The sequence below is a fragment of the Varanus komodoensis genome, unplaced genomic scaffold (assembly GCF_004798865.1).
Source record: "Varanus komodoensis strain SLA01 unplaced genomic scaffold, ASM479886v1 scaffold22, whole genome shotgun sequence".
Classification (NCBI taxonomy): domain Eukaryota; kingdom Metazoa; phylum Chordata; class Lepidosauria; order Squamata; family Varanidae; genus Varanus; species Varanus komodoensis.
Window position 1 is genome coordinate 7241446 of NW_025335606.1, and position 11082 is coordinate 7252527.

At 39.5% G+C, this 11082-nt stretch overlaps 1 protein-coding gene across 6 annotated transcripts in view; it reads right to left on the minus strand.

Moving 5' to 3' along the window:
• Positions 1-11082, minus strand: part of DYM (dymeclin) — a 223858-nt gene that overhangs the window by 113505 nt on the left and 99271 nt on the right. For all 6 annotated transcript variants that reach the window (XM_044431104.1, XM_044431105.1, XM_044431103.1 and 3 more), the window contains 2 exons: positions 5901-6014; positions 4512-4606 (listed from right to left, as the gene is read on the minus strand). In XM_044431104.1, the coding sequence (XP_044287039.1) occupies positions 4512-4606; positions 5901-6014 (209 nt within the window). The remainder of the gene's footprint in view (positions 1-4511; positions 4607-5900; positions 6015-11082) is intronic.

The window sequence follows — 11082 nt, forward strand, 5'->3', positions numbered from 1 at the left end:
CAGCAACCTGGCAGCTCTATTCTGCACCAATTGAAGTATCCGGACCGTCTTCAAGGGTAGCCCCACGTAGAGCGCGTTACAGAAATCTAATCGGGAAGTTACCAGCACGCGTGTCACTGTCGCCAGGCAGTTGTTCTCCAGGAAGGGACGCAGCTGATGTATCAGCCGAAGCTGAAGGAAGGCGCTCCTCGCCACCGCTGTCACCTGAGCTAAAGTTACAACACTGGTTTTCCACTGCTTATCTCCTACTTCCCATAAACATGCTGTTCTTTTATGAGATGATTATCCGTACTGGAGTCATTAGCATGGCAGCAAAGCAACCAGGCATGTAAGAAACTTCATTAGCATATTTTTCAAAGCTAGAAAAATGTAAAGGACAGTCTAAACACTATGAGTTGCATCATAATCTCAGACTGGGACCCTAATTACATACATAAATACATAAGCAACATTCAACATCCAATTAAGGATTGTTCCAATGATGATTACATTCAAGGACACTGTCCATTCAAGTCATTCACTACTTCTAGTTTCATTGCCAAGAGCTGAGTGTGAAGATTTACACAAATCTGTCAGTATTCAACATGATGAGAATTACTCTGTGATATAAAGTTCTGCTTTACGGCACTCCTTGTGAAGTATAAATGATGAGTCTCAATTCAATCTTTAATGTACAACAGTCTCCATAATTTAAAACTACTGGCAATCTGTACTCAGGAAAGGATTAGAAAAATCCTCCACAGAAGCTGAATTACTTCTCACATTTAGGCAAGAATTATTAGAGCATCTGGTGAATCTTGAATTATAGCTGTCTGTATCCTGTCAGTTGTGGTGCTAAGTAGATTTTGAGTTAGAGTTCCTCAGATATTGTGTTTCTTAAAGAAGATGGTGATGCAGCAGCACTAACTTTAAAATAGTGCTTAACATTAAACTTGTACTTCACCTAGAATCATACACTCACTCCTTACACTCAACGTGTTACCTAAAAATATCTTTGCTGTTCAATTTCTTGACCAGCTCCACTGAAAACCTGCATATATAATTGTCTCTCAAGGTTCTTAGCTCACTCTCAAAGGTAAGGTCCCACTGTTTGATTATAATCCATTCCACATTTTCTGGACTTGAGTGTTTTAGACAAGAGTTACAGTTTTTGTCATGGCAGATCAATTTTGCTACAATGAAATACAATCAAAATTAAATAAGTATTAGCTCTGGAATGTATAAAGGTGTCCTTTATATAGGAACTATTGCTACTTATGTTCTAGTATGATAAATCAGAAAACAATGTCTATGGAGTGAAAAGTAGTGCTCTTGTTAAACCAACAATAAATGCACTGGAGCACTGATCTTCAACTGGATGGTAAGAACCCAATGGATCTTGACAGGAAGCACCAAAATGAGTCTTTAGCTTTGCAGGAAGATCTGGTATTATCGAAAATGGCAGAGAGGTCGACAAAAACCAAGAGGGCTACACTAGCCTCTGGTCATCCACCAGGGCAAGCTGAGAGGGTTCTACCCCCAAAACTGGGCTGGATGCAAATGATTAGCATCAATGCAGGTGGTTTTGGATGAAATGACCATCATTAATGACCTCAACCTGCCCTGCTTTGTTGCAAATAAGCCATGGTGGATTAGTGGTTCATGGAACAACCCACATTATGCTCAACAGAGGATCAGGCTTACTGTGGCTTGCTCTCCACCTCAGTTCGCCAGCTGGTTCCACCATGTATCACAGAATCCTACATTGTAGAATCCACCTTTTCTGTCCTCCTCTTCTCATCACCACCCCTTTTTATTCACTATCAGCTTTTATTTTACTAGAACTTCAAGAAAAGAGCAACGGTGGTACATTTTTTTTAGCACATGAAACTGTGTTCTTCATCACCATCGTTGTCATCTTCTTTTTCTTCTTTTACTGTATTTCACAAGCATGTTCTTACAGTTGTTTGATATATGTGGCTTTGTCTGGTTTTTTCCCTTGTAAGTCTTCACTGTTAAAGGAAACGGCACAGGGAGCAGATTGACAAGGGAACCTGCACACAGGCTAATTCGCACATAGTTGCCAGGATCCACTTGCCACATTGTTGATTCAAAATTGGGGAGAAAAGAATCAAAAAAAGATTCACAAAAGGAATGGAAAGACTGTATTTCCCACTGCAATAATTCTCTCAGTTTTAGGAGACACTCAGTTCTCCACCTTTTCAACACTTCCTGAATTTTAACTACTCCAGGAAGGGAAGATAACAACTCCTGCATTTTTTGCATTTCCTCTTTGGAGCACTTCCTGCTGCAGATACTGCAGTTCCATGACAATTCTAAATATATACACTTACAAAGCTAGCAGCACAAGTTTTTTGCTGCTATGGCTGGGCAAGTCTCCAGCTTTTCTTGGGAAATCACAAGAATATTGCCCTTCCCAGTCTGGGAAGGGCAATCTGGACGACACAACAAACCAGTCTGGACGACACAACAAACTACCATCAGTATCAACAATCCAAAAACAAGCCATGGGTTCTCAATGTGACTTGTTCATGAAAAATAAGCCACCTTGCAGAAGTCACTCTGGGTTCACGTGACATGACATGTCCCCATAGCTGATCGGCTGTGGTGAGCTGTCATGTTGCACAAACCAGATCATCAAATAGGATTTGGACTGGCCTAACACAGATGCATCCAGGGACAAACTGAAGCTAGTGTTCAGAAAAGAAGGTGCTCGTCAAGACATGAACTACACTAAAGTGTTTCACATGGAGAAAGTAAGACATGAAGTCTAATATGGCATAAAAAGGGGGGACACTCATTCTTTGTTTCAACTGATATCTATCACTCTGGAAGAAGGATGGACCCTACCACCCAAACAGAACACGTTCCTAGTGATTTGCAGTGAATTAGCCCTGAAGAGGGGTCTCATCAAGGAGCTCCTTCCAAGGTTTCTGCTTACTCCTAATCCTCTTGGCACACAGAGGTACAAATGCTTTATCCAGTTCCCTAAGTTCTCCTCTTATGCAGATGCTAAGCAAAAGCTACAGTTGATGTGTGGATTTGTTTGGAAAAATATGTAGTGCCCCTGCAAATATCGCACAGGCATGAAACAGAGGCAATAAGCACAGTGTATCAAGGAAAGAGCGATGCTCAGAGTAACAGATGCAGGTTTCGGAGCTCAAGCAGAGCCAGCAGTGAATCCACATTTTGGAAACTAGGCAAGCAGAGCTGCTCAAAAGTCAATAAAATGACAGCAAAGGTTTTTCTCAGAGTATTCCCAGGGTCCATGTTTTATTTAAGATGAGGTTTTACTTAGTGTTACAATTGTTCAAAGAAATGTCCTAGAAATACTGTGAAGAAGAAATGCTGGGTTGAGGTGTTAATGGCTTGGAAGACACTAGAGGAACAGTGTTTAGATTCAAGCAGGGGTTCTATTGTGGCATTAAGCTTGTTTCAAAAAGGACATACTTGATAAAGTAGAGGTTTCTTATTGGATTGGATGAACTTGGCAAGCACAAGACTGAAAATGGAGCTGTCCAGGGCACATGGGACCCATAAACATCACAGCTGCCCTGGGGTAAGTTTTCCACTTGCATTGAACCTGGAATACGAGACTAAGTTCTCTGGTTCTAACCAGAGTTTTTATAATTTGGCTAACAAGTCAGTCTTGTAGGATGAGAGAAGAATATTGCATATCTTTTAAGTGCATATGTTTGATGTTCACAAATTTCACACATCTTTAGGGACAATGCTTTTCAATGATATTCTATCAAATGTTGAAATTTCTTGGAAAGGTACTGATTATAAGAAAATCAGCAAAGATTACTTGTCCATGAGTACTGATTTTCTCTGTGCTAAGGCACAGGTGCTCTCTTGGTTGGCATGTGGCAGGGGCAGAGCCACACAGGTGGGGCTACAAACTTAAGATGCACACTAGAATCCTTTGCAGGTTGTACAAGATTCTAAGGCTGATGCACAGGAATTTCTTCACAGGCAGACAAATGTGGAAAGGATTCCCTGAATGTAGAAGGTTCAACATGTCAGAAATGGCACATCAAGCAGCATTATGCACCCAAATAAGATGCATCATCACAGAATGACTTCTACCATAGAAGAAGCATGACTCTGCAATTATCACATTTCTCATATATAACACACTAGTATATTTATTTCTTAAATCCAGTGAGCAATGCAGATTCCATTGCACTTTCCCTGAAATATTAACAATAGCCTAATACTTATTCAGGTTTAGAAGTATTAGTGTTTGCCATCTATACCATGTAATTCTGCATTTTGCATTGCCAAAAGGAGGTGTCATTAGTAAGTAACCAAGTAAATAAATAAATAAATAGCTACAGCATAAATGGAACGTACTGCATGGCACTTCAAAACTCAGTTTGGACTCCATGACTCTGAACAGAATTTACTTGGGTGAATATTCAAATTCGAGCAATAGGAAACTCAAGTATCTTTCCTGCAGAATTTAGGCTGAAGCTCGTTTAAATATTTTGTAAAAGGCTTGTATTTACCTGATGATCCTCTGAGCGGCATACTGATGAAGTGAGCGGAACTGTGCTGACATATTGGCTAAAGCTGCCAAACAATTTGTATGAAGGTATTTGTCCTGTTGGAGATGAGGAGGGGAAAAAACACACATCAGACTATCCTTTCTGTATACAGCACGACCTGTCAAAAAGAAACCGCACACTAGCCTAACATCCGTTTACCGGAGGCAAGGTTGCAATAAAGACAAACCAAACTTGTGTTCTGATTTTAGGGGTAAGCTTTAGGGATCACTCATACAACCATAATTTCATATGACTGAGTCTCTTAAATGGGTACCACTATGTATTTGTAATGCCTGGCTGCATATTTAACTGTTGTCAGAGCATGAACAACAGCTTTCCTTATTTTTCCAGGCTTTATTATTTATTTTATTCAAAGAATAGTTTAACACACAAAAAAAGTAATCGCACAGATTCCCTTTTTAGTGACACAATGTTTAAATAAAGCATGCCCTTTTAAAAAGGAAATTGCAGAATTCTAGCTGTTCAAGAATCATACAGAATGCTGTTTTGCAAACTTTTTTACATACTTTTTGAAAAACTTAGCATATTGGCTGCTTTGGCATAGAGTAGATAAGCTTCAACACTAGCATCAAACAATGACAGGTAGAGAGCTTGTGAAAAACCTCTTGTCAAGACCCTAAAGAGTTTTTGCCATTCACAGTAGATAATACTGGGCTAGCACAACCAAAGGCCTGTTTGCCAGAAGCAGCATCATATATTCAACAGAAAAAAGGAAGTTTACTAGAAGCCATTCTTGATAAATGTCTCTATTACTAGTTTGACTCTAAGTGGCCAGTTTACCAAACTTTCACCTTTCCAACATTTTCAATTCTCATGCTTATCTGTGGAAAGATGCAACATTGTAACATCATTTTAAAACTGTTTCTCCTCAGATTCTTTACATGTGTATGATATTCTTTCTCATTACCTCTAAGAGAGGTAAAAAGGTCATCAACTCGGAGTAGGGCCTTCTCTGCTGTGGCACCCAGACTCTGGAATGTACTTTCCAGAGAGGTACGCCTGGCGCCAAGTTTATACTCTTTTTGGCGCCAGACCGAAACCTTTTTATTTAAACAGTATTTTAAACTTTAATAGTTTTTAAGTTTAGTCGCTCTGTTTATTTTGTGATTTATTGTTTTGTTCTGTTTTATTATTTATTGAAACTGTTGTTTTAATTGTCTTTTTAAATATTGTAAGCCGTCCTGAAATCTTGTATAATAGGACGGCATACAAAAGCTTTCAATAAACAAACAAACAAATAACAGCCCTCTCCCTTTAGGGAACTGGTTTGTGATTATGGTAACCTGCAAGTCTGATCAAAATAAAATCAGCCCAAGCAAAAAATCTTACCCTTGTTCTTGTCATGTTGTACTGGATAGTTCTTATTACAACCAGTATCAGGAGACTCCCCAGTGAGATTTCTGTTAACACACGTTCTGAGTACCAAGTGATATTTTTCAATACCTGCAAAGAGAGCAAAAAGCGTAAGTTACTGTCCTTCAGGAGCAAACATCACGCCATTCTGTGGGCTCTTCTTTTATTTCTCAGAAAGAAATCAATGAAGCCTATGGATCTGATGCACTGCAAATGAAAGTGCAGAGATTAGCCTCTCCACATAGATCAGCTGCTCACAAGTTTATTACAGAGAGTTCGTTAGTCTTTTTAGCAGCTCGGCCTCCAGGTGAAAACAAAAAATGTGTCTGGTTTGGTACAAATCGCATATTGCTGAAGCCAACCCCTTTTATACCACGCAGTCACATCACAGATTACATCTGTATTTGAAAACAAAGCTAGGCAAGCATCACTGAGGTACCAATTCAGCCATGGTAATTTAACTATACAAGAATGGTCTAAAATATGTGAAGCGGAAGAGGGACCCCATCTTAAAACCACAAATGGAGAAATAAGAGACATAACTCCACAAGAAAGTGCATATACTGTTGACAACTCTCCCTCCCGCCATGTGTGTGCGTGTGCGCATGCGTGCACACACGCACATCTACGAATGGATTTTTGTGTGCACATTATCTGTGTTACAACTTTGAAACATGTTTATATACAGATCTGCAAAATCCAGTAATGTGCTGAGTGGCATACGATAGAGACATATCCATGTGCATATAACATTTTATCTGTCTGAAAAATGCACATCCAGAAAAAGCTTATGAACAAGAAATCTGCTAAGTCTTTAAGGTGCCAGAAGACTCTTCAGTTTATTGAGAGCTGGTGTGGTGGTGAGAGTACTGAACTGGAAACCCAGGAAATCTAGGTTCTAGTCCCCACTCAAGCCTTGAGTGACTCTAGGCCAGCTGCAGACTTGCAGCCCAACCCACCTCACAGGGTTGTTGTCATGAGGATAAAACAGAATTATGTAATCTGCCTTCAGTTCCTCACGAGAGAAGAAGTCAGAGTATAAATGCAAGATGACCATCATCTGATGGCCTTCCAAACCTCAGGAAAGGCAGTGTTTGTTTTGTTGTTGGGAACTGCCACGTTCCGTTCTGCTTTTACAAAAGAAGTTTAGTCAGAAAGATGAAAGTTGCTTCTATGTGAACTCTTTTATTTCGAATTGTCATCCTTTGTTCATTTATTTGGTTGCTTCCAACACTGTATTCTGTTTTTTAGACCTAATCTCTGGTGAGGTTGTTTTTGTTGCAATAACATGCCAGTGTAATGTCACCCTATCCAGTGTGTACTCTTGAGGCTTTTAAATTCTTCCCTGATTTTAATTAAAAGTTTCCCTCCTTGTAGTTTTATTCTTAATTTGATACAAAATATAGAATGGGGTGAGGCAAATGAACCAGTAATATTTTTTTAAATAAAAAAAGCCTTTCTCCGAAGGAAAACAGAAGCTAAGGAATAATTCATTGTTAATTCCCTATCTACAGTAAAGTAGGAAGAAATGCAACTACCAGAAAGAGGGAATAATTAATTAACATTCCAGGGAATCTTTGCTGGACTGTGCTTAACTTGTGGGTAAACTTTATAGATCTTGGCCATGCAGAAGAATATACAGAGCATCTCTTTTATGCAATGCCCTTGCAGTTCTGAAGCCCTTTGGTGTGAAAGCAATCAACAATATGCAGAGAGTAAAATGAAGTGTGACAATTTCCTACAGACCCTTATTCTGAGGAAATTATTGGAAGGGAAGCCTCCTCCAAATAGCTGAGAAGGCAGGGATATCCATAGCTCAGTTGCAACACTATGAATGCACAATGTACCAGATTCAATTCCTGACATCACTCATTAAAAGTTCCCAAGAAGGACAGCTGTGGAAGATCTACACCTGAGACACTGAAGAGATGCTGATATTGAAGGGTAAATGCTTGGTTACATGAACCAAAGATCTTACATGAATAAGGCAACCTCAATTTCACTTTTTCAGTTAATATGAAGTCACTACCTTAGAGTTTCAGACAACCTGAATAAAGCTGCGCAATTACATGGTAAATCTGTAACAGAATAAAAATTCTAATTCTAAAGCAAGATTCACTCAGTAGTTTGGATAGGGGCTTTTTATAGAACAGAATGAGAGATATGGGGCCTGCAAGAAAATAAATTACGAACTCTTAGTGCTAATTTAGAAAATATTAATAATATGAAGATTAGTGGAACAAAGATACCATCTGTGAAAATAACTGGGGTAAAATTGATACCAAAACTGGACTGTCAAATTAAAGGAATCTGGGGAGAAACAGAAATGGGATTTCTTAATTTCTATCAAACCTGCCAGTAAGGAGATTAATGGATGGTTTCTTCATTATTTTATCTTACTGAGATGTTGAAGACATGGAATTTATCTGATTTGCTTAAGCTAACAGTCTGAACTTTGAAGGGAGGGAGCAGATACTCACATGCATATCCAAGAGGAAGAGAACTCCAGCAAGAGACATGCAGATCTCCTGCTTTCCCCTTATCCCCCAAGGCTCTTCCCTTGATTATATGCTAACTTACTCTTGAAACTGATACAATTTACCCCAGACACTGAAAAGAGACCATACAATAGAAATGACCACACAGCTCTGACGCCTACAAAAAATACATATTCGCTTTGTTGTATAAAGCAAGTAGGTAGACTCCACTCTTGCTCAGTCTGATTTGCTTATAGGAAGCCACAGTCCTACAACAGGTTTGAAAATTACCAGAGCAAGAATGCACAGCACACTCTCAACCTGTATTAACTAAGAATTTAACTAACCTTAGTTAAAACAGACTGACTAGTCACTGCTCAAGAACAACAGATTGACTTTAGAAGAAAATTGCTAGATGAAATGAAGGTGCGAATCCCTTGCTGGTAGCAGGTCCTCCACTGGAAACTGGCCAGTAAGCCACCAGTGCACCATGCTGATCCCTAATGTATAACACCTCCCAGCAAAAAAGGTCAGCCATCTGGTTCAGGCAGAAGAGTGCTGGAAAGCCGAGTGAAGGAGAAAGAGATGAAAATTAGCTTAAGGAAACAGAAATGCTAATTTTCTGGTGCTCTCAGGTCATGAAGGGTACTTCTAAACATATGGATCTTTCTATGTAGCAAGCATTGCTATTTGTTTAGGTGACCGAAATTGTTGTATGCATATGGCATGGCAGAATACCAACCTGTCCAATTAAAAAGCATTTCCTTCTTAACACTTTAAGAACTTAATAATATGGGCAGAGCTGTGGTCCAGGTTGAGAAACTCAAAAATAAGTGCTCGCTGAAGAAAACTGTGCTCTATTAGGTTTACTTGTTATTGCCATTATTAAGAAAATAAGATTCAGTATGGACACAGGTAACTGTTTGTGTGAAGCCAATGGTAGAAAGAGATTTTTTTTATCTTCTTTCCAAGGAAGCCAAAACCACATTATATTTTCAAACAACACTCCTTTGACCAGACAGGAAAGCTTTTGCGGCTTCCTTGGGGGAACTCAAGTAAGAGTCTGTATAATCAGTGATTTATAAAATGATACTTACTAAAATTATTCGTAACTATCAATAAATAAGTGTGGGTACAATACCACAAGAGGAAAGTACATTCAAGGACTCACAAAGGCAATACAGTTATAAAAGCAGGATGGATGGGATGGGAAACCCTGCCTGATGCAGAACACCTTCATTATTTTTGTTTTCTCTGTCTTCAAGCAAAGGATAAAAGCCGCTTCCTTCCAACCCTGCTAAAATTACCCAGCAAAGCACAGCTTTTGAGAGCTTCATTCATTCTTTGCTTTCTCAAAATGGACACAAAAGATACTGCTTAAATTTGAACATGAACTATATTGTTGAATTTGTCTACCAGATTCTGCATTGAACAGTAGGTTGGTCTTGATGGCCTGCAAAGTCCATTCTGACTGCTTCTGCTTTCTCAAATCTACAGATACAGTTCTACTGTGATTTAACCAACCTGTCTCCTCACTTCACTGCACAATACTGAGATTTTTCCTTCCTGTCCTCCCCTACTGCTTTGCAGACAGATTCAGGGTGACAAAATTGGTGACAATTTTGTCTGACGAAACCTCTAATCCACACAAATTCTCATCCTTGGGAAGCATGTGTGTGGGTGTTATATTAGGAAAATCCTAGAGCCTGAAAACAATTATGAACACATTTGCACACTTTTTCGGGACTGAGGGGGAAAAGGCCTCCAGACAAGTGGCAACTGCTTTGAAGTGCCATTTGGGCATCAATGGATGGGAGGTCATTGGTGGAAACATGGTGAGATAACAAGAAGTGTGGGTGGTTCTTATTGCTATTCACATGTGGTTTTGTATCTAATCCTGCCAACCCATGAAGTAATTGCTCTCCTTGTTTTGGATAATGCAAGTACCCATCAGGGTTTGAACAACTGCTAGAACAAACCATGGGTTATCAGAGTGCCTTGCTCACACACATATGCATCTGTGCACAAACGCGCACACAGTCACCTTGAGGAAAACAGTCAGGTTTCATAGAACACAACAACCCAGTATGACTATCTGCCCATGTGATGCTGTAATGTTGCTCCATATCTAGAAATCCATTGACTGAATCTTTTTTTTTCTGAAGGAATCCTGGTATGTATTTAATCAACTATGTAAATTGGTTACTTTATTTTACTTTATTCAAATATTGCATACAAAAAGAAAAGCAGGTTGCTTACCTGTAACTGATGTTCTTCGAGTGGCCACCTGTGCATTCACACATATGGGTTGCCGCGCCTGCGCAGTGCCTAGGCCGGAAGATTAGAAAGCTAACGGTTTTTGGCGGAAAACTCCGCTCCCCTCCCCCTTTGTGGTATAAATAGAGCGGAGTGTCCGCCATTTTGCTCAGTCTTGAAGACCGCACGTTCGCCCTCTAGAGGTTAAAAATAAAGTAATGATAAGACACAATTATATTCCCACGGTACCGATGTGAATTATAGTATGGTACCGAGAACAATCTCTAGTCAGTGATATAACCCGCCCGTACCGATGCCATTAATATTTCGGTACCGAAAAAAAAAAACCACCTAGCGACATAATCCAAATGGTACCAATGCAAATTATAGTATGGTACCGAGAAAAAACACGATATCCACTCACC